Source organism: Anser anser (genome assembly GCF_964211835.1).
Source record: "Anser anser genome assembly, chromosome: 2".
NCBI classification, from domain to species: domain Eukaryota; kingdom Metazoa; phylum Chordata; class Aves; order Anseriformes; family Anatidae; genus Anser; species Anser anser.
This window is the reverse complement of record NC_139721.1, coordinates 28,553,515-28,578,441: the sequence shown is the minus strand read 5'-3', so window position 1 is coordinate 28,578,441 and position 24,927 is coordinate 28,553,515. Positions and strand designations below refer to the sequence as shown.

Here is a 24,927-nt window from a genome sequence, read left to right as displayed (position 1 = left end):
CCATATGCTCAGAGGGGTTGGGAGAACTGGCCAGGGACACAAGTTTGCCTTTTTACATGATCCAGAGCATGAACATGAAACACCCAATAACTTTACTGAGGTGAAAACAGGAGGATCCTTAGTAACACCCAGGAAAACCTTCATTTCTGAAGACAAATCACAGATAGAGAGAAAGACCAAGAGATCTAAATATATCAAATGCACTTGTCATCTTGATTTGTTCATTCAGTCATACTATTTCTAATCTGTGTGATAGCTTCAATAACAAAAAGGACCAGACTTTTTTTTTCTTCCCCTTCACTATTTTAAATATTACTTACTCCATTTCAGAAACTATCCTTAGTGACTGGGGGAAGAGATCAGTATATATCTCCACTTATCAGTATATCCTAAATCTTAAATTGTTCTCACTTTTCTTTGTATTCATTTTCACCAGAAATTCTAAATATGGTCTTGACTTCAAGGATGGTCCTGCATAGACAGGAAGACTGGCAATTTCTTTTCTTCCTGTCTCCCCTCAAATTATTCTTTAGACTTCAACATTTATTTTTTTTTTTACAATTTATTTTTTCTTTTTCTTAAAAGGAAACAATGACACCAGTTTACACATATCTGCAGAGGATGTGCCTCCTGTTTTCCTATTTCGGTACTTGTCCTCTTGCAGAAAATGATATATATGGTGTCAGATGGCTGATGTTGTTTTCTTCCACAAAAGCCTAGACACCATAATCACACTCATGCTCAGAGTTTAGCAAGTTTGGAGAATACCCAGTTCTCTTATTATTGCTTTTTTTCTGGTCTTTAATCTTCTTTCATGCTTTTTTTTATCTCCTATGAAACCTGAAGCAGTATATCTTAGCAAAAGTAACTAACTGTAAAATCATCTTATTTTTTTAATGTTTTTCTCACTGTTTACACCTAAGTGGAACAGAAAATATATTCACTACTTTTTGATGGCATTGAGAATTACTAAGACTCTTTTCTTATCCAAGAATTTGTGTTAAGAAAAAAATTTTAAAATTTTGGCTTATAACTCAAAAAGTAAATGCCTGAAAGATCCAGACCACTGATGGTTTTGCCTGCAGGCAAACAGAATCAGTACTTTTAGTCATCCATTCTGTTTAAATCTTGTCAGTTTGAGCCTAGTTCCTATCACTTATTGTATGTGAGATTTCCACCCTTTAATACTTTATGGCTTCTTACATTCGATTTAAGAAATAATCAGAATTTGGATTCATTGCATACTAGCAGAAAATACAATGCCTTCTGTAGATACTCAGCTGTGCTTCTGTTAGCTAAAAATAAAAATAAAAAATAAAATAAAATAAAATAAATAAATAAAATAAAATAAAATAAAATAAAATAAAATAAAATAAAATAAAATAAAAAGGTACCTACATCAGGAAAAGAAAAATCAGAAACAGACACAGACACCATGGCCATTTTCCCACATTCAAGTTTTGGTAAGGCAGATATCATAAAAATAGTATCTGTTTTTGCAACCACTGTTGTTTGGTAACTGTCTTAATAACATTATAGAGGACTTAAAAAAAAGAGACAGGGTTTATGAAACAGAACAGAAGAGGACCTTTGCTAACATGGCATGGCATGAACAGCAGGATTCTTCATTTTTAAGGATTTAGTAAATTGGTGCAGTAATGGTGCAGTAATCAGAGATGCACGGGAAGGCTGTACTTCTGAGCACCATTTTGTAGGCTCTTGATTAGGCATTGGTTCTCATGTAATGTAACAGCTCTAATTGTATAGAATTGTATATGCAATTCAGTCTGGGAGATGCTAATGTGCTGAAAGAGCATAGTTTAGGTGGCTTGCAAACAGCAATAGAAATATGATGCTGGAATAGAGATTCAGCTTTCTGTGAATATATAAGGAAGGTTGGAAAATGAGAGGCTGCATTTTAGTCTTATGAATGATATTAGAAAAGAGAACAGAGATTTAAAGCTTGATTATTTTAAGAGAATAAGATTACAAATAGCATAAAAGGCTATGCTGTGTTCAGCACAGAGGGACAATAGCAATGTATATTAATATTCAGTGTGTTATTAGCAGTGAAATTATCCCACAAGTTTATTTTTTGATGAATGTGCCAGTCATGGAGTAGTCTGTTTGAAAGCATGTTATCTAGCTTGCCAGAACTCATATTTAGATACAGCAGACGGTACATAATTCCAAATGAAATTTTATTTTTTAAGGAATATGTTACAAATTGCATGCTTTATTGGTAGATTATGGTTGCTGTTTTTCCCAGAAGTTTTGAAAAAAACACTGGCTATTTTACTGAAAAGTAACAAGTGTATTCATAAACGTGAGAGAATTCATTATGAGTTGTAATCAATGAGCAATTTATAATATCTACTGACAGAAAAATGTATGTTGCATTTTTCAGCCTTGCAAGAGTGATATTACTCTAGGAAACAGCATGACAAACATGAATCATACACTGTCAGAGCAGTCCCCTTCCAGTAGCTACTTTCAAGTGTTAGTAGTGTCATTGAGGGAAAAGGAGATTAAACCTCTACCCTTGGGATCCTCAAATGCAATGCCTACATTAACCTTCATCTATTTGTGACTACAAATAGCCATGCAGTAAAGTAGTATTGATTGCATGCATTAGATCAGTCAACACTGCTTTGTTCAGCCCACCCTGATGAACTCATTCCTGATGTTTTTAGACCTGAACTTATTGCCTTGAATGTTCTTACTCTGATTCAGAGCAGAAGAGGGTTAGGTGACATCAGCTTCATGCAAAGACTGATTAAAGCTGTCAGAGAGAGGACTCTAAGGTAGAAAGTTAAGTATACTACTACTTTTTTTGTTTTCCAAAATTCTTTCTTTTGTTGGAAGCATAGATTTTTGCAAAATGTAGCAACTATTAGCATACCACAAGAAAAAGTAAATTAAAATTGACAGCAGTGGCATGGAGTTACTTTCATTCTCCAGAGTTTGTTTCCTTTGCTGACTTTAACAAAGGTACCAAACTGAGCTTGTTTTCAGCTGGGGAAAGCGATCAGGGTCATGAGGGTTCTTACCTGAAGGAAAATTAGTTCTTATTGCAAGAATCTTCATTTCTTCATGACAGGCAAAATCATACAGATGAGATACACAGGGTAATTTAAACTTAGGTTACTTATTCTTTCTTCAAGGTCTTTTCTCAGATCTTCAGGAGACTTGTCTTGTGTGTTGTGGGAAGAAACTGTAGTCCATAATTACCTAACAAGGCCATTATATGCAGAATCAGAATTTGTTTCCCCCAAGTCACATCATAGTTTTTCTCAGACTCACTAATATTTATCTCAGTAACAAGAAGCCATACTGTAGTTCAAGTTTTATGTGGGGTCATAGAGGAAAATACACTAAATTCAGGTGCAAAATATATTCAGTTGTTGAAACACTATTAGACGGATATGATAATCCTTTTTAGTTCTAGCTCCCTGAAAATATTACACCATTACAGGACTTTCAGAAGAATTGGAGCTTTTGTGTTTTCCTCTCTTCTTACTGCCTACAATTTAGGTCAAACATTAATAAGAATTTTTGGAAGCTACTTCATTATGTTTCTTCTCCATGCCTCCTCTTCCTAACTCCCTCCCAAAGCCCCTCCGTCCTATATGGTATAACAATAGCACACTCAGCATACAACATGATAAAGTACATTTTTAATTGGTATATCGAAGCCAACTTTTGCATATGCTAACTAAAGTTTTCATCGTAGCCTCCTGCTGTTAAATTAGTAGAAGGAAGTGGCAGTCCCTCTTCCTGTTTTGAACACTACTTTTTATTCTGTTTGTCAACTGTCAAATTTTAGAGATAATTCTGGCGAGATTATTCAGTCACAGTCTGATGTTTAAAGATTATTTGAGCTATTAGTTCATACAGAATTCAATCTTAGGGGCTCTTGAAAGTTATATTTATGTAAAGAATTTGGCACATACAAATTAGGTAACAACATTCAGGTTTTGTTAGGAAACTACATAAATTTGGTCAAATATGCACATGTGTAACAAACTATTTTATAAAATATGGCAGAAGAAACAAAATGAAAAACTGCATGATGTGTGGAGATACTTTCATTAGGGACTAAATACATATTATATCTGCAAAGGTATGTCTGTAAAGGACTATATATAGATCTGCAAATAAAGACTTTTAGTCAAAGTGGAAACTTGGTTATTTAAGTTAGCTCCTGTTTACCCTTATAGTGTTTACTAGTGTATTAGCTTATTTCTTGAATAAATTCTTCAGTAATTAGTAAACTCAAGTTTTAGTAAATTAAAATATTCCACTTGCGAACTTTAATGAAAGTTGGATTAATTATGATTTCGGAGTAGAAAAGACATGCATTGACTGAGGGACACTGCTCATTGCCACTTCAATGATTCAGAGGATCTAAAAAAACAAAATTGCAGAATTTTGCTTGGCAGGCAGACATTAGATCCTAAGTGCTAGAGACTTCTTTCCAAATGGCTATTAGATGCAAGGGATTACCTGGCAAAAATATATATCTTGGTAGAAGCATGAAGCATCAATAGTTTACGGGCATGCAGATTTAGACTATCAGCCTCTGCTCTTGGTTCCTCTTGTGTCACCTGCTGTGTCCCAGACTTTCATTTCCCAGGTCTCCAGTGAGCTGTTGCAGGCAGGTAGCCTCTAAGGTTTGTATATGCAGAAATTTTAGGCCTCTTGTCATGGAGCAGAAAGGAAGTAAATGATAGAAACTCTAGCTCCTATATCACCATCAGGAATCCCCAAACTTGAAAGCACCAGTTTCAGCCAATATTTTCAAGGCAGAAGTTCCTTTTTCACAGAGGACACCTGAAGGACCTAATAGCTTCTGCTCGATACGACATTTCCATCACTCTAAAGCTCCTTGTCATCTTTTAAACACTTTATTGTTCTCCTTCTGATTCTCTCCACCTGCCCACCTCCCGCTATATAATACTGTGTCCAAAGCTGGAACAATGCTGGAACTGAGAGATTCATCAGCTCTGAGGAGAGAAAGATATTTTAGTATGTCCTCAAATAAGATTTTTGGATTTTGAAACAGTATAATGTTCCTTAGTTTTTGCCCCTCCCCCCCCCCTTTTTTTTGTAATTTCCCCTAACACCTAGCCAGTTATCCTCCATTTTATATAGCATAAAGTAGTTCTAGTTCTCAAATTCTCACTGGACTTGTCTTTTCTTTTTTGAACTTCATTACACTGATTTCAGACCATTATTCACATAGATTTCAGATTTTAACTCCATTTTCTAGACTGTTTAAAAGCTTTTCCAGCTTTATTTCATCTGTGGATCCTACAAGTATAATCTCCACTTGTTGTTCAAATCACTAATGCAAACCAAGACTGAACAAAACATAGCCCTGAGTGTTCCAGCTATTTAAGGTGTGCACCTTTCCCGTTTGGCATAATTCTTTGTGCGTGGATTGGATGTGGTTTTTGGTTGGTTGGTTGGTTGGCTTAATGTATATTTATGCTAAGATAATTAGACTAATTTCCAGTTTGTCTGAGACTGTCATATGGTGATACCAAAGGCTTTAAAAATCAGGCTTAGTCTTATCAATTATCTGTCTCCTTTTACCCGCTAATTCAGTGGAAAGTAGAGAGTTTGCACTGAAAAAAAGCATTTTGAGTTTGCAATTCTTTAGCTTTAGTCCATGGTTTGAGGAATGTATTTTATTTTGCACTAGAAGTTTTATATCTCAATAAATTATAGAAACACTTAGCTCTGTGGAAAAGAACTTCTTAGGGCACTCTTACACTTTCATATTAATACAGTATTTGATATTAAACAATAGTCAGGAAAACAATACAGTATGTGTTGTTTTTCCAGCCATTGTCAACACTTGAAATGTCAGCCACCTGTTGAAAGTGGAATTTACTAGATCTATTAAGAACACTGGGACATAAAGCTGTAAATTATTCTTCCACACCCTTTGCTTTTGAAACACTTGTGAAAGATCAGATTTTCTATACAGCAGGTCTCATATTTATTTAACCCAGAATATGACAGTGCTCCTTTAACAAAACTTGCCAACACTGATAAAGCTATTTATGGAAATTTCAGAAGATGTAAGAATCTTCTTCCCTAATTCTATCTTACAACAGTTACTGATGTCTGGAAAAAATTATCTTGTATTAAAATTATTTAAAGTTACAGAACCTACTATAACTGGGAAGAAGGAAGGAAGGAAGGAAGGAAGGAAGGAAGGAAGGAAGGAAGGAAGGAAGGAAGGAAGGAAGGAAGGAAGGAAGGAAGGAAGGAAGGAAGGAAGGAAGGAAGGAAGGAAGGAAGGAAGGAAGGAAGGAAGGAAGGAAGGAAGGAAGGGAAGGAAGGAAGGAAGGAAGGAAGGAAGGAAGGAAGGAAGGAAGGAAGGAGGGAAGGGAGGGAGGGAGGGAGGGAGGGAGGAAGGAAGGAAGGAAGGAAGGAAGGAGGGAAGGGAGGGAGGGAGGGAGGGAGGGAGGAAGGAAGGAAGGAAGGAAGGAAGGAAGGAAGGAAGGAAGGAAGGAAGGAAGGAAGGAAGGAAGGAAGGAAGGAAGGAAGGAAGGAAGGAAGGAAGGAAGGAAGGAAGGGATTATACCTGATATATTATATCAGGTTATGCTCATGAAATCTGGTTTGAAGATTGCAACCCAAAATGATTTTTCCATGAATGTTTTAGTTCCCAACCATTGCTTTTCCTGATTCAAGATAGACAAGATAGATAGATTACACTAAAAAATCAGAATATGATTAACAAATGACTTAAATTTCACATATTTTTCTTACTTGCTCCTTAGAGATAGTTTTATATGAACACCACTTGGAAGAAAATATTGATTTATAATAAGTTATCTTCAAGAATGCTTGGCTAAAATCCCTTTGCTTGTGTACAGTACTGATATTGTTAGTAATGTTATCCACTTTTTCCTGTAAATAGGTTTTGGAAAGGAGAGGGGAGAATTCTTTAACAAGAAATGATATTGATTTATGTATCTTTGGTCAGGCCTGAGATAAAAAAAAAACATCTTGCCTGTAATCTTAATAGGACAATTATGCAAGTAAAGTGGAGTTTACTGTGATCTTCCTGTCCTTAAATTATTTGTTTACAGGCTGTAGAGGAGTTCATATGCCCTTAGTCTATTCAAATTTCAATGTATGTTTGCCTGAAATACCTGAAAAATGTCTTCATCTGTCCATGTCAAATATGGAATTTAGATAATTGTTATTAATATATCAAAGTTAGCAGCAAAGAAAATAATGAAATACACAATTTTTTAAATCACATCCTGTAAAATATCTCAAGACAAGGGCAAGCTGCAGGGGATAAAATGCTAAATGGGAAATTTCTTGCGTCCTTATCTTAAACTCATAGTGTGACAGTACTGTAGCATATTAATGGTTGTAAATTGATTTCTATGCATGTTTGATTTACAGTAGTTCATATTTACTTGAACAACTTACATTGTTTAAAAATCCTTTTGTCTCCTGCAAACATTTATCCATTATACATAGATATATGTAAGAAAGCTACCCTTCTGAGAAAATCTTAGCTCAGAATCAAAAGGAACCACAGCCTCCCAGTCCTGCTATATAGTCCTGATATATTGCCTTGATATTTGGACAAGCTCAAGTTTTCTGATGGGAAAACCGTATAAGAAAGTCCTGATCACTCCAGCTTCATTACCATTCCTACATAAGTAAAATATTATTCCCTTTGTTTACTGCCCAATCTAGTATTTCGTGCAGGCTCAATACGTCTTTGGGGAAAAAAAAAAAAAAGTTTTAACACATATTCCTGAAGGTATATAATAGCATTTCTATCACTACTTGTAAGGATTATTCTTTTTAAGATACTGCATTTAATTAAGTGAAATTTCTTCAGAACTCAAGAGAATTTGGTATAGTGTAGGCTAGAAAATAAAGGTAAAAAATCTATAATATATATTTATAAATGTCACCAGAAAAGATGATAAAGTATGTTATTTTATATGGTGTTGCAGTTTTAAAACCTTTATATTAATTTGTCATATACTGAATTACCAATTTAAATAAAAGGCTAGCAGATAATTGTATTCCTTTACTACGGGAACACTTGAACTAATTTAAAGTAATGCAGCAAATTATCTAAAACCATTTAGTCAAATATATTAGAGAGGGGTCAAACCTAGGGCAGCACTATTTAAATCAAATTGAATTCCATCTTGCGAATGGATTTCAAATAGATTTTTAATTGCGGTATTTTGTCTGCAGGGCATTCTATCACATATCTGTTGTACGCAAGTAAAATCCACGAGAATCTCCTCCACCAGGACAGTGCCAGGTCTCTCTCCATTACAAAGTTTCTTTGTTATGATGCACGAAAATATGTTCTTGGCTTTTCGTTTTTGCTCATTCTACTTATAGTTAATCCCTTGAGACAAACCCTGGATAAATGACTCTTTTCTGTTCTCTTACTTCGACGTGGATTGCAATACCAGAAAGAAATGGAAAAGCCAAGTATAACCTTGAGGAAAACAGAAAAGTTACTATTTTTTGGATACATTTTGCCCTCTCTCCCCGGCCTTAAGTGAGTCACCGTTACCATCATTGGAGATCTAACCCCAGGAAAATATATTTTAAAGCACATCGGAAGCCCACACTGTAAATGAAGAGATACTTTTATTTCTAGTAGTGATTCTGGAAAATGCCTTTTTAAAAAGCAAATGCTTCACAAAAAGCTGACCTGCAATATTTTTGAATTAAAGACAAAATCATATAATTCTTTAAAAAGCACAAGGACAAATTCATCCTTGGAAATACCCTTCTGGACAGATAGCAATAAATATCTAAACTAGTTTGTGAGCTTTCTGGACAAAACCTTTGCTGTTTGAATAATAATAGCAAATGTAGCTGTTGGTTTCTCTACAAAAGAAGACTTGCAGAAAAGGTTTTCTCTTAAAACATTGACAAATACATTATTTACAGTCCTCTTGTTTGTGGTTAGTCTTGTTACTTACAGTTCTGTTTCAGAGAACACTTGTTGCTTACAGTTGCTTACAGTTCTGTTTCAAAGAAACACTTTTTCTTAAAGGCTATGAAGATCCATTGTGTACCTTGTATGATTTATTTGCTGTTCTTCCTAACACAGTACTCTCAGCAAAGCTTAGTATAATACAGAACTTTTGCATTGTTTGTGTGTCATAACTTCTCAAAACAATTTAGTCAGAAATTTGCTTTTAATATCTTTATAAAGGAACTTAAACTCACATTAATGATCCTAACAAATAGAATCATAGAATCATAGAGTATCCCAAGTTGGAAGGGACCCATAAGGAACATCCAGTCCAACTCCTGGCACTACACAGGTCTACCCAAAAATTCAGACCATATGACCACAGTCCAAATGCTTCTTAAATTCCGATAGGCTTGGTGCCATGACTACATCCCTGGGGAGCCTGTTCTAGTGTGCAACAACCCTCTCAGTGAAGACCCTCTTCTTGATATCCACCCTGAACCTCCCCTGTCACAGCTTGACACCAGTCCCTCGGGTCCTATCACTGGTCACTAAAGAGAATAGATTGGCAGCTGCCCCTCCACTCCCCCCTCATGAGGAAGCTGTAGACCATGATGAGGTCTTCCCTCAGCCTCCTCTTCTCCAGGCTGAACAGGCCAAGTGACCTCAGCTGCTCCTCATATGTCTTCCCCTCTAGGCCCTTCATCATCTTAGTAGCCCTTTTCTGGACACTCTCCAATAGTTGCACATCCTTTTTGTACTGTGGTGCCCAGAACTGCACACAGTACTCGAGGTGAGGCCGCACCAGTGCAGAGTAGAGCGGAACAATCACTTCCCTCGACCAACTAGCAATGCCGTGCTTGATGCACCCCAGGATACGGTTGGCCCTCATGGCTGCCAGGGCACACTGCTGGCTCATATTCAACTTGCTATCAACCACAACCCCCAGATCCCTCTCTGCAGGACTGCTCTCCAGCGTCTCATTGCCCAGTCTGTACGTAGAGCCAGGGTTGCCCCTTCCCAGGTGCAGGAAAAACTTGTTCTCGTTAAACTTCATGTGGTTGGTGATTACCCAGTTCTCCCATAAAAACATAAAGGATGCTCACGGAGCCTCCCAGAGCTGGGCTCAAACCTGTAACCTTGGCCCTTGGCTGGGTGGAAGGTGAGCATCACAACTGCTGTGCTTTGTAAACCTGATTTTTAAATTCATTCTGGTTGGGTGGAAACTAATAGTAGAAGAGTCTCCTGATGCAAGTGGTGCAGCTTCTCACAGAGACAGCAGCAACAGCAGGGCTTTCAAAAATGGCACCTTCAACAACAGATTTTAGAACTGGGCATAATTCTGGGTCTACCAAACCAGTGGCATCCAGTTCCAGTGCAAGGCTGGTTATCGTAGATCTGCCACAAGTTTTCAAAATGAAGAAGTGACCATATTATATAAACAGAGGATAATGAAAAACAAAAGAAAGTGGGTGTGAAAGACAACAAATCAGGAAAATGCCTAAATCCATACTAAATTTTATATTTAAAGTTAAAAAAAAATAAATCGGTATCTTCCTTGAATTGTTGTCATCAAGAAAAAAAAAATATGAAAAATCCAGAAAGAAGACAAATAATTATCCATTCATTCTATTCTTTCCATGTTAATGGATACACAAATCGTCTGAAACAGTGAGAGTTAAATGGCTCCAGTATGCTGCATTGTAAATATTTGATTCCTAAACCAAAGTTCAGTTAGCTACATGGGACTTCTTTCAAGGCAAGCTCCTAGCATAACAGATCAGGCCCTTCCTTTGTTTTCAGATTGTGTATTGGTCACCAAATAAATTTGATACTGAAAGTGTCTGCTTTAAATTCATCATATAAATGTTCTGATATACAATAAATATTTATATATTAAACTTATGTTGTTTGCTTGACAGACTTGAATCAAAGGAGCCTTTTCTGTCCGTTGGGTAAGTAGGAATCCGTATATTTCAATGGTTATTAATATAATCAACTATCATACCATATAACATGGAATAACATTGATCATAAACATCCTTTTTCAACATTTCATTTATTTACTATACCTAATCTTAGAAAATGTAGATATTAATCCATAAAGACAGCAGTTGTGGGTATCTTCTTTTTGAAAAAATTACTAAAATAAAATGTTTTCACTAATCAAAATTGATACAAAATACAAAAATATAAGAGCGAAATGTTGCATCAAAAGCTATTTGTTTTTTTATTTTGTTTTCACTGATCTTTCAGTCAGAAACCATTTCAAATATTATATATACCACTTAGCTAAGCCAATGAATGAGGAATTGATGGTTCATTTTAAAATAAAAATTCATTGGTTCTTTAGTAACAGGGGAAAAAAATTGTCAAATAGAAAAATACATTTTAGCTTAATTATAGATCATATTTACAATGATTTACCTATTACAGCTATTAACTCCATAGTTGCATAACCATGTAAACAGTTATATAGTGTCCATAGTAAAATAATTAACTCATCTTTCTAAAAACGTTTGTTAAAGTGGGATATTCTAAAAACGTATCATTCTTTTAAAAAATGTAGTTTATTATGTATATATACTAAAGGTAAGTATCTGTATTTTACTTCTGAGCTTGAATTTCACTTTTTATTTACTATTTTCTGCTTAGCTTCTTCCTTTAAAACTTTCCTGTTTCCTAATATTTCATTAGCATTTCATTGTTTTACAGAACCGTATCACTTCTCTTCATTCTCCTTTTTCTTGGTTCACACTATATATTTCATGCTACCAAGAACATAAACTGCAGATAAAAGATGCCAGTGCAAAATAGCCATTTTAATTAATGGCTAGCTAATGGTAGTTAATGGTAGTTAATTCTACCAAAGTAATCATCATTAGCTTCCATATTGCTGTAATAATTGCAGATCAAAAAACTGCTACAGGTTCTGAAGTCTGAATTAAAAATAGTGAACAAAGTGTATCCATTATGAACACAGAAACATATCAGCGTATGCAAGATTGGGATATGTCCCAGTTTTTGTAGCATAAAGTAACTTTGGCTTGCCTAAGCACATTTTAAATTAATTGCTTGCCATTTCCACTTTCTATCAGCACAAAATCATTGAAAACTAAGTGAAGTGAAATTCAGATTAAATTCTGGGGGAATGCGGGGCATGGGGTGGGATGAGGAGATGCTCCTCGTGTTTTGCATGCTTTGAAATGGCCAAATTCATTACCAAATTCAGTCACTTCAGATATTACCTCTCACTATTCCACTATGCATCTCATATTATGGAGCAATTATTTTGATGTCTACACTCCTATAACGAAGTCATATAATCATAGAATCATAGAATATCCCGAGTTGGAAGGGACCCATAAGGATCATCAAGTCCAACTCCTGGCACCGCACAGGTCTGCCCAAAAGTTTAGACCATGTGACTAAGCGCACAGTCCAATTGCTTCTTAAATTCAGACAGGCTTGGTGCAGTGACTACTTCACTGGGGAGCCTGTTCCAGTGTGCAACCACCGTTTTGGTGAAGAACCTCTTCCTGATGTCCAGCCTAAACTTTCCCTGCCTCAGCTTAACACTGTTCCCGCAGGTCCTGTCACTGGTGATAACAGAGAATAGGTCACCTGCCTCTTCACTCCCCCTCCCGAGGAAGTTGTAGACTGCGATGAGGTCCCCCCTCAGCCTCTTCTTCTCCAGGCTGAACAGGCCAAGTGACCTCAGCCACTTCTCATACGTCTTCCCCTCTAGGCCCTTCATCATCTTAGTAGCCCTTTTCTGGACACTCTCCGATAGTTGCACATCCTTTTTTTGCTGTGGTGCCCAGAACTGCACACAGTACTCGAGGTGAGGCCGCACCAGTGCAGAGTAGAGCAGGACAAGCACTTTCCTCGACCGACTAGTAATGCCGTGCTTGATGCACCCCAGGATACGGTTGGTCCTCATGGCTGCCAGGGCACACTGCTGGCTCATATTCAATTTGCTGTTAACCACAACCCCCAGATTCCTCTCTGCGGGGCTACTCTCCAGCCTCTCATCACCCAGTCTGTACGTATAGCCAGGGTTGCTCCATCCCAGGTGCAGGATCCGGCACTTGCTTTTGTTAAACTTCATGTGGTTGCTGATCGCCCAGCTCTCCAATTTGTCCAGATCTCTCTGCTAGCCTTTCCACCCTCATCTGAGTCCACAACTCCTCCAAGTTTGGTGTCATTGGCAAATTTGCTCAAAACACCTTCTAGTCCTACATCCAAATCATGTATAAAAACATTGAAGAGGACTGGCCCTAAAATGGAGCTTTGAGGGACCCCACTAGTGACTATCTGCCAGCCAGACGTGGCCCCATTTACCACAACCCTTTGAGCCTTGCCCGTCAGCCAATTGCTCACCCATCGTATGATGTTTTTGTTTAGCTGTATGCTGGACATTTTGTCCAGTAGGACCCTATGGGAAACCGTGTCAAAAGCTTTGGTGAAGTCCAAAAAGATCACATCAGCTGGTTTCCCTTGATCGACTAGATGGGTGATCTTATCATAAAAGGAAATCAAATTTGTTAGGCAGGGTCTACCCCTCATGAACCCATGTTGGCTGGGACCAATGACTGCATTGTCCCCCAGGTGCGCTTCAGTAACTTCAAGGATCATCTTCTCCATAATTTTACCAGGCACTGATGTGAGACTGGCAGGCCTGTAATTGCTAGGGTCTTCTTTCTTACCTTTCTTGAAAATTGGCACCACATTTGCCAGCTTCCAGTCCAATGGGACCTCTCCAGATTCCCAAGATCGTTGAAAAATAATTGAGAGAGGTCCCGCAATGACATCAGCCAGCTCTTTAAGCACCCTGGGATGAATCCCATCCGGACCCATGGACTTGTATGGATCCAGGTGGAGCAGCAAATCCCGCACACGTTCAGGGTCGGCTGGGAGTTTGTCCTTCCCACCGTCATGGTCCTCCAGCTCAGGGTACCCTGGGTCCCAAAGCCCATCATCAGTGTTGAAGACAGAGGCAAAGAAGGCATTAAACATCTCTGCTTTGCCTGTCTCATTGTCTGTGAGGAGACCTTCCCCATCTAGTAGCGGATCTATGTTTTCTTTGGTTCTCCTTTTTCTGTTCACATATCTAAAAGAACCTTTTTTATTGTCTCCCACAGACACGGCCAGCTTCAACTCTAGTTGGGCTTTGGCCACACAAATTTTCTCCCTACAGAAACGAAAAGAATCTCTGTATTCCTTCCTCGTCACCTGACCCTCCTTCCAGCAGCCGTACACTTTCTTTTTTCGCCTAAGCTCCCGTAGAAGATCCTCCGGTCAGGCAGGCCGGCCTTCTGCCCCGCTTTCCTGACTTCCGATATTTTGGAATCACCTGATCTTGTGCTTTTAGGAGGCAGTGCTTAAAGATTGACCAGCACTGATGGACGCCAATGCCTTGAAAAGCAGTTTCCCAGGGGACCTTGCTGACTAGTTCCCTGAGCAGCCTGAAATCTGCTTTTCCCCATATCCAGTGATTAACTGAAACTCTCAACTTCTAAGATTAAAACAAAAAAAAAAAAAAGGAATTTTCATGTCATTGTGGCTGAAGAGCAGCTTGAAAGTATAAAAAAATAATAATAACAGGAAGCATATGAAAGTAAATGGTTGTGTTAGTAGTAATAACTATATTAATAGTAATTACCACGAAGTAATTAAACTGTATTTTGTATCTTGTGCCATGATTTTAAGAATTTGTTGGCAACTTTAAGATACTTGCAGTTGAGTACCTAGGAGGAAATATTATGTTTTAGATTTGGGTTTGTCTCCAGATGAGAGGGGTGGTGGCCATGTTGTAAATACATGTTACTTTCACATAGTCATTGTATGTGACTTTACTGATAAACTGGATTCCTCTTAGGAATTCTACTTTGAGCAGACTTAGTCTCTTCACAGAACTTCCAAGAAGTTTTCCTGTAATGTACATGAATTATTTTTCTAAAATCATAATGATTGAAAATGTAAAAATTAGTCCCCACCTCTGTGCTACTTTTGCCTTTCACAACTCCATTTTCTCCACCCCAAAGAAAGATTTTACCAGAGGTAAGAGCAATATGCCCTGAGGAAGGGTCTAAGCAAACATACACCTTCTTGGTACTGAGTCAGAGAGATGCTCCTTCTAGTCCCACAGTAATTTGGGGATTCATTTTTTCTGGGTATGAGCTATCATGTTGAGACCTGTATCTAAGGTTTTAACCCACACTAACAACTGCAACAACCAGGCCTTTAAAACAGAGCATTTGCAGAAGAAATGCTGACTGCCTCAGACTAACATATTGGTGCCCTTAATGCCTCTTGCAGCCAGAATTGGTAAAAATAACAATCTAAATTACTTTTGGTTGCTTACAGATTACTTGGTCCTGCAAACCAGCCTTTCATTTATCTCCCTTCTGTGACGAAGATTTGTTTCCACATTTTCATTATACTGCCTGGAGGGGCTAATTATACTTTTTCATTTTGCCAGGCCTAAGATAATGTATTTCTAGTGCTTTTCCATTGTTAATTCTTTTGGTAGGGGAAGGGAATGTGAAGCATGGAAACTTAGGTTGAGACTGACACACTTCACCTGAGCTCTTGATGCATGTGCTGGGCTACAACCTTCCCTTAAGAGATCCCACAAAGAAAAAGTGATTCATAAAATGGTGCATTGTTTCCCCTCTCTCAGAAAGCAGCCAGCTACAGAGACAAGCAGACCTCACCTCTCACTGTTGTGGTTTGTCTCTCAAATGCAAGGAGACAACACCTCCCATACTCCCTCAGTAAAGGAAATTGCATTTATCCTTCTTTCTGTGCTAAGGACATAGCAAGAAAGAAAACCCCATTGTATCAGGTTTACATGGCAATGTTTTGGTAGTGAGGGGAACTGCAGGGGTCTCTTGTGAGCAGAGCCCAGCAGCTGCCCCATGTCAGATCAGAGCCAGTCAGGTCCAAAGGGACCTGCTGCTGGTCAGAGCCGAGCCACTGAGAGATGCTGGCTGGGCCTCTGGGAAAGAAGATTGAAGAAAGGAGGAAAATAAAATAAAATTAAAATTAAAATAAAATAAAATAAAATAAAACAAAACTGCTGCACAACAGCAGCTGGGAGAGAAGAGTGAGAAAATGTGAGAGAAACAGGCCTGCAGAGACCAAGGTCAGTGCAGAAGGAGGGCAGAAGGTGCTCCAAGAACCAGAGCCAAAGGTCCCCTGCGGCCTGTGGAGAGGCTCATGGTGGAGCAGGCTGTCCTCCTGCAGCCCATGCGGTACCATGGTGGAGCAGATCTCCACAATAAATTACATTAATCTCCCTGAGATTAGTTTGTTTTGCCCATGACAGTGATTGGTTTGTGATCTCCCTGTCCTTATTCCAACCTGCAAAACTTTGCCTCTCGCCGAGGCGATCGGCTCCGGGGCAGACGTGTTCTGCAATGGAGCGGGGGATCGAGACAGGCAAGGCTTTATTTTTAGCATCGAGGCCACTCGAGGCAGCCGAGCGAGCCGCCAGGACCCGGCAGCCCCCGCAAGGGAGGCTGACGAGGCGTAGGCGGAGCCAGCAGTGCCCCCTACCCGGCTGTTCAAAAGCAGCCCCTAGGGAGCGCGAGCGACCAGGAGCGCAGCGACCAGGACGGGCAAACAGGGCGGGGCGTGTGAGAAGGGTGGGTTTGCGCGGCAGTGCGCACGGGCAGGGCGAGCAGGGAGGGTCCGTCACCGCTCTTTTGCAGTGGTCTTTCACTTCGGTACTTGTAACCTGCCTGCGAGGAGCCTGGTCATGGTATCAACCAGGCAGAAAACCATGGCCTCCGCATCTCTTGCAGCCTCTCCAGCCGTAGTCGCCGATGTGGCTACTCAGACGGAGGGCTCCGGGAAACACGCAGACATCCAGGTCTTGGGCTGCAGGGTGTGCCCAAGTCTTCTGTTGGTATCTGACAGCAGCAGTGAGGGGTATGCCTGTGGGAGGCGTGCCCAAGTTGAAGAGCTGCTCAGCCAGGTAGCGGAGGTTCAGGAGGAGGTGAGCAGGATCAGGAGCATCAGGGAGTCAGAGAAGGAAATTGACTGGTGGAGGTGTACTTTACCCTCTCTGAGACAGACTCACGAGCCTGCCACAGCACAAGTGTCTCCTGCTACGCAGAAGACAAAAGTTCCCTCATCCCGCCAGGCAGTAGGAGGAGACCTAGGCCAAGGGGGGGAATGGAGGCAGGTTCCTGTTCGGGGTGGTAGGCGAGCCCTATCCCTGCCCACCTCACCTTCCCATCTACCCTTATATAACAGGTATGAGGGTCTAGAACATGACAGTCAGAACAAACAAGTAGACGAAAGCCCATCCCAGTTGGAGAGGATGCCTAAGCCAAGGCAACCTATCCCCCGCATTGCTACATCAACTGTCAAAAAAGAAAGAAGGGTTATTGTCATGGGGGACTCCCTTTTGAAAGGGATAGAGGGCCCAATATGCCAACCTGACCCTACCCACAGGGAAGTCTGTTGCCTCCCTGGGGCTCGGGTGAGAGACTTCGCTAAGAAAGTCAAGCGCCTGGTACGGCCCACCGACTACTACCCGCTACTGGTCTTTCAGGTTGGTAATGACGAGGTAGCAACGAGAAGTCCGAGAGCGATCAAAAGGGACTTTAGGGCTTTGGGGCAACTACTTAAAGGATCAGGGGCACAGGTTGTGTTTGCCTCTGTCCTTCCGATAGGGGGGGATCGATGCTGACAAGCAGACTCATCATATTAACACATTTTTCCTACTGTTCCCATCTGGCTTTTGAAGAGAGATAACTCAGAAAATTTTCTTTCAGTGGAATGAAAAATAGAAAAAGAGGAGATAGTGGAAGCATTTTGCACTGTTAACATGAAACCAACAACACTACCAAGATTAAAGTAATTTTGTAACTGTCATTCTTATGCAGGTATTCAGGAGTTGCACTTACATGAAAAATGTGGGAAGACTGCACACACTGGATAATTATTTAAACTTTGGTCACAAGCAGTAGTCAGGAGACTACCTGTGGTGAGGCTGTCCAAGTAGTCCCCAGAGAGACAGCAGGGATCTGGGGGGCAATAGCTCATATGGAAAGCTGTGAATATTTATGTGGAAGATGCTGAAAATCTATATGTTTTAATTTCAAGCAGTATTTCTAATACACTTCTCTTCCAGAAATTTACTCAGAACCATAAGAATTAAGCTATACAATAATTACTTCCTTTCATTTATTACAATACTCTGAAATAGTGGATGAATTATCAGTTTTATAAATTTATAAAAGTTTGTTGTTTTTTTTTCCTTTAAGATATCTCTCAAGAAGAGATTATGAAGTCACAGTAATAGATGCTGGCCTGTTACAGTTACTGCATTTCTTAGTGTTTTTATGTCCTTGCTCAGTGTTTAAAGATTCCAGATTATGTTTTTCTATTCATCTGTAATCCAAAAAATTGTTCTTTGGTCCCTCTATTTTCCTGATCTTTTTCATTCTACTCCATTTCCACTTTCACACACACACAAATATTGCCTCACGTAGAAATTATCACGTAGAAATATACTAATATATTTGGGAAAAAAATATTTTCTTAATTCTATTAACTTTTTTCAGAAACAAAGACAAAAAATATGAACCTTAATAAATTCCTTTTCCCCTCTCTGACCTTAATTACATCAGCAACAATGTGATTCATCATCGAGAAAGGCAACGGAGCATGAGATCACTTTTTTGTCTTCTGGTTATTCTGTTTGCCTTTCCCTTTTATTTACTGTCTGTGATTTCTGTCATCCAAAAATGCCATTACTATTTCTAAGAAAACAATATATATTGAGGTCATTTATGTTCTGGGTTAATGTTGAACTGTTCCTCAGTACTAAATATCTGTAGTCTCACCTATGTACAAAGTGGGGTTCTCTCTAGAAGAGGGAAAATTATGTTTAGGAGAATGTTTCCAAAAGAAGGTGAGGGGGATTAAATATTTTAGATGAAAAAAAAAAAAAAAAGACAGAGAAACAAAATAATGCAGGAACATAAGAATAGAATAGAAAGTCCAGAGGAAAAAAAATAAAAAAGAATAAAACAAAAAGGGAGATATTTTATTACAATGGAAAATGGAGGAGGGAAGGAGGGAAGGAGGGAGGGAGGGAGGGAGCGAGAGAGGGAGGGAGGGAGGGAGGGAGAGAGTGAGAGAGGGAGTGAGGGAGGAAGGAAGGAAGGAAGGAAGGAAGGAAGGAAGGAAGGAAGGAAGGAAGGAAGGAAGGAAGGAAGGAAGGAAGGAAGGACAATATTTTCAGAGTATTAAGTCTTACTGTGCAACAGCACTATTTACTTCAAACACGTTATTATTGTTGTGGGTTTTTTTGATTGTTTGTTTGTTTTGTTTGATTGGTTGGTTGGTTGATTTGGTTTGGTTTGGTTTTGGTTTTGGTTTTATTTTACACAAACAGTAGTCACTGCTCTAGGAGTTGCTAAATCAGTGTGGAGAGTTGTGGGTTAGCACAGTACTATCCCTTCCTATTTCTCAGGTATCAGCACTGTCCGTTAGCCCACCAGTCTCTATGGGCTGCTGTAAATACACACAGCTGACCCTGGCAGGCTAGCAGGCACATGAAATGATTTCATATGGAAGACCTAACTCCCTACTCACAAGAACACTTCTGAAAATTACTAGGACAGTTTTTCATCCTTAGTACGGCTATTACAGGCTTTCTTTATTTTCACAGCTTTCCTGATCATTTTGAAGAAGCTCTAATTCAATATCTTTCCCTTGATAAATGTACTGAAAAATGCAATAACTTTGAGGTTTGATTTTTTGAGTTCTATGATGCTGTTCAAATCAGTTGACCTGTAGTTGCCCACTGCTGTTCACCCTGCATTGCTTTTACTATTTTTGTATAACAGTAACAATTGAAATCCTTCTTAAAATTAAATTCCCAGTGTGTTAGGCTTTGTACAAATATTCAGAGAATTTCTGATGGCTGATCTCTGTGATTCAATGTTTGAAATCAGCTTAATTTTTTTAATAGTAATTGAGATCTGAGATTTGTCCATCTATCTGACATGCTATTAACTTTTTTGCCTTTTCTGTCAGAATCAGCCCCACAGCTTTCAGCAGCAATATAATGTTCATCTCCTTGAGAGAACATCTCCAAAGAGATGTTCTTCTTTGGAGGTTGACAACCCATGATCATAATAGCAAACAGCAAGTGGTCTTACTTCAGAAGATATTGCTCTAGACCAGTCTCTATCTACGCTGGCTTTCAAAAATGGCTTGGTGATTTAAACCTTGACATTCTCTTAAGAAGCCCTATTAAGAACACTTCTAAAGATCCTAATTTAGGTTTTATCTCTTCTTACCCTTCTGTTTAAAAGCAAATATAACATACCAAAAAACAAGACACATGTCAAACAGTGCTAACTCTTCCGGCCAATTGGCTAGGCTGAGTAAGAAAGAAGAAAATTAAGGAGGCAGATGAAAGAAGACAGTATTACCTAGAGGTTTTTCTAACACAATTTTTCTTTGCAATATAAAATTCTGAAGCATTTTTAAAAGGTCATGTTTTCCCTTCTTTTCGTGTATTTTCACTACAGTATGTGACTACCGTTTTTGAGTATAAAAAGGATCATCTTTTCTCTTTCCTGTTGCAGAGGTTGTGTTGAGGGGGAAAGTATGACCCTAAGGATGAAGGTTACTGATGTGAACATTGATAGGAAGAGAGGAAGATTTTTTTTTCTTAATTCTATACTGGTTTTATCTTTGATAATTTCACTACAGTGTTGTGTAAAGATAACTGCACCACCAGAGTTGATGGTGGAAGAAATGGAAGATGTCCTCCAGAGAGGCTCTTGTGTCCCCGTCCACTGAGGTTTTCAAGTGCAGCTAGGCAAAGCCACAGCTCACCTGGTCTAGCCATGGATATAGTTCCACTTTGGGCAGGAGACTGGACCAGAAATCGTCTAGAAGTGCCTTCCAGCTCTAAGAATAGGCAGGGAAGGCATGTGAGCTATTGAACACATGGCAGCATGCAGTGACACTTTCAGCCTCAGACTCCCCTCTGTAAGATCAGAAGAATGGCCCATCGTTCCAATGCATTAAGTTTATTTAGAGGAGAGGCAGTGCAGAAAGAGGCACATCAGAGAAGAGCATTGTTAACAGAGCAAATTGGAGCTCATACTTCCCTCTCATATTTGTTACATTTTCTTAAAAGTTATTAAGCTTCAAGCTAGAAGACGTGGTATTGTTGCATCAATGGCCTTATGTATGATACTAAAGAATGATAAAACACAGCTTGCCTTATTGCATTGCCCAGATATACATTAGCATGCTGTAGTATACCCCTCGTTTGAAATAAAACAAGATCAGAATGTGTTTTGATACAAGGCAAAATTTCAGTTGGCAAGATAAGTCATTTCATAATTTTCTACAAATTTAGCTTAACCTTAGAGTGAGACAAATCAGACCCCATTTACAGACCACTTTGCACCTACATCACTATCATGCCTTTACCCACCTTAATTTGAAAAGATATAGGGCTGTATTTATAGCATTTAGGTTCATATTCAATAGGTTCTGCTTATCCAAACTGCTGTTGAATTTAAGAATTAGGGTGTTGATTTGGGCTGGTTTTTTTTGTTTTGTTTGTTTGTTTGTTTGTTTGTTTGCCTTAGTTCCAACTATAAACTGTGGTTCAAAAGCAATCAGCGGTTATTCATTGAGTTTGGGTTTGTTTGTTTTTTATCTCATGGTCAAGCTGAGTTCTTTGAATTTTTATCATTCTTCAGGCCAAAATGCAGATCTGCTGATATCAGCCACACACTTTCCCATTGGTGCACATACATAGCTGTAACAGGTTGTAACAATTTTGCTGAAAAAGGAATTAGGTAATAGACTGTCTTGCCACTACTGTGCCAAGAGATTTATTGCTAACACATTTAATTAATTACTTTTATTTGTAAAGTCTTCAATTTTAGTTCTGAATTCATGTGAGGATTAGTCTTATTCAATAAAAATAATTTCTTCACAATCACATGTTAGAGTAAATTAAAAGCTGGAGTATGTGCCTTAAATGTGAAGTAGAAAAGTCAGAGTAGAACGGTCATGCATGAACAGCAACTTGTAGTTTGTACTGCCATAGTAGTGATTCTGTAGCTAAAGCTAAAGCATCTTTTTAATTTAAAAAGTATACAGCCATTTCCAACAAATAAAGAGTTACTGATTTTTTTTTTCTTTTCAGTTGAGTGTGATGTCTTATACCAAAAAATAAAATAAAATAAAATATTTTCTGAACTCTCTCACACTTGGACCTTGCAGCCCTGGTAAGGTTGGGAGGCTGAATCAGCTGTTGTCCCATAGTACTAGTGTCAAATATTTTCATAGTCAGACAGACACTACGGAGTACTTGTAAGTCACAGCAAATTAGAATTTTTATCAAAAGCAATCATTTACCAAAAAGGTACCTACTACTTTGGGCCTCATTTATTCTCTTTCCACTTAAATCAAAGGACAGAAAATACATATGGGTTTTCAGGAACACTGTGAACAAGAAGTAGTCAAAATGAAAAATTACCAGTTTTCAGATGGTATTTTTTCTATGAACTATTTGTTGACTACCTGAAAATAGTGAACGCCTTTCACAGAAATGAGGATCAATACATACATGAGAAAATGAAGCATTTCTCAAGTAATGTAATTCTTACTGCAGAGATATGCCTTTTGGTCATACATGATGTACAGGAGGATATGCAAATTATATCTTCTGAGGCAGTGAAATTAGTGAAACAAAACTGTAGGTTGTTAGTGCAGCTTGTGTAGCAGTATTGCACCAAACTGTTCACGTTTCTTTAGTAGAGATGGAAGTACCAGAGAGGTGTTGAATAAGGCTTTGTTTCCTTGCAAAACTAATCTTTTTATACACATGCAGACATGCACACATATTAATCATGATTACACTTTAAATCTAGAATCAAATACCATTTGGTTTCAAGCAGACCTTGTCTAGGTGTCAGTAGTTAGGTGTATTTCATGTTCTGGCTGATATTTTATAGGCTATAAAACTGTCTTGCTGTGTAGAGCATTCATAGAAAAATAACATTCTAGTCATGTAAGTCATATAAGGGTGAGTAATGGTAATGTGGTTTTGCAGGAAGAAGGGTAAAATTGTGTGAGAGGAGTTTAGCAAGAAACAAGAATTAGGAGAGAGAGAAACATTAACAGCTTCAATTCCTTCCCAGTCTTGTGGTTTGGGAAGAGATGCTGGAGGCAATTCTGAGAACTAAATTGTTATGGTAGCTTAATTCAATAGACTATATAAAACCAAAATTAGTCTAAGATGTGTCTGTACTGTTAACTTCTAATGTACATTTCCCAAAAGTGATAAAACACTTGAAATGAAACTTTCTATAAATGTTTACTAGCACTGATGCATACCAGTGCAAGAACAGCCCTAACCACTCAGCTCAGGGACTGTTACAAATGCTACAGAAAACGGCAACAATGGAAGCATAAAACTTCTTGAGACCTCTCTGAAGTTATTCTCTTAATATCTAAGAAATTAATCTGTATGGAAAAGAAAAATATGTATGTACAAGTAATTGTATAAGAGCAAAGATAACTCCTATATCCTACTTAAAACTGATGAGTGTCTTTTTAAATGAGAGTCCTATTTTTAATTTTTATATACTTACAATCATTTTTGCCAAGGTTGGTAAGATTAAGCAAGAATTCATAAATGTTCTACTCAAATAGGATTAGAATATATTCTAAATTCTCATGTTGTGACCATTGAATGTGATGTCTTATGCACAAACATTGGTATTATGTTCTTAACAGACAATAACAATTAGTTAATGAAACTGCTCTACTGTTGGAGGGAAGTTGCCAAAATGTGAATCTGTACAACTGTTTCTTTGGAGCTTAAGACTCATATGAAGGTCTTGCAACATCCAGGGAGTGGAAGGGAGAAGATGGAGAGATGTTCACATAAAATAAATACTGAACTCCCCATTATTATTTTTTTAATATAACTGTAAAACTGTAAATCATTAATTTGACTTCAGTTACACTACCAAAATGTGTGAGAGAAGCATGATTTACAAAAGGTGATGACTGTATTTTAAGGAGCTTAGAGTTGGGAAAAACAGGTTACATCTGACGCCAGATACATAACCTGATTAAACTCATCACCAGATATGTGAATCAAAAATTCTTGAATAAGGAAGAAATGAAAAATATAATATCATGTATTGTCAGGTGCCCTGGAGGAAAATCCTAGAACAGAACAAAACCTTACAGAGTGGAAGTAACTAGAAAGAAATGAACCACTTAGAGTAAAGCAGTACAGAGCTTGCACTGTCTTCCCCATACAACCAGAAGGCGGAAGCAGAACTGTATTAGGAAACTTGAGAAAGATCCCTCCCTAAGCTGGAAAGACATTCCAGTTCATATCTTTTTTCTTTAAAAAGACAGGTGTGGAACTTCCGTTCTTTCCCATCATAGATAGCCCAGCTCAACAGTAGAGGGTTGGTAAGCCAAGGGGCGAGTCTTGAAAGTCAGTTGACGCTAGAACATGCTAAAAAAATAAATCATTATGGGGCTTCTGTAAGGAGAATAAGGTCTTTTGGCTACCCTTGCCATATACCTAACCTGTAATTCTCTGCAAGTTAGAAAAAAATATGTAGAAAGTTTTCAACTAGATGAGTCATACTCGAGTCATGTCTGTGTGACAAGAAATCAGAAGCTCTAATTCATGTCCGAAGTTGTATAAGGAAACAACAATACCAATACCATGAGAACTCGCCAGGCTGTTTTGCCACATATTAGACCTGGATGAATCATCTGGGACACAAAAAACTCTTTCCCTTATGCAAACGAATATAATGGAAAAAATCTATACGTGTATTTAAGATTAATAGTTATATCTGATCCCTTGATTTCCACAACTTTATTATGGATTTACTGTGAGGTAG

At 38.4% G+C, this 24,927-nt stretch overlaps 1 protein-coding gene across 10 annotated transcripts in view; it reads left to right on the top strand.

Annotated features, from left to right (window-relative positions):
- RALYL (RALY RNA binding protein like) overlaps positions 1-24,927 on the top strand; it is a 415,465-nt gene that overhangs the window by 342,621 nt on the left and 47,917 nt on the right. For all 10 annotated transcript variants that reach the window (XM_083823402.1, XM_083823401.1, XM_083823399.1 and 7 more), the window contains one exon: positions 10,915-10,947. In XM_083823402.1, the coding sequence (XP_083679528.1) occupies positions 10,915-10,947 (33 nt within the window). The remainder of the gene's footprint in view (positions 1-10,914; positions 10,948-24,927) is intronic.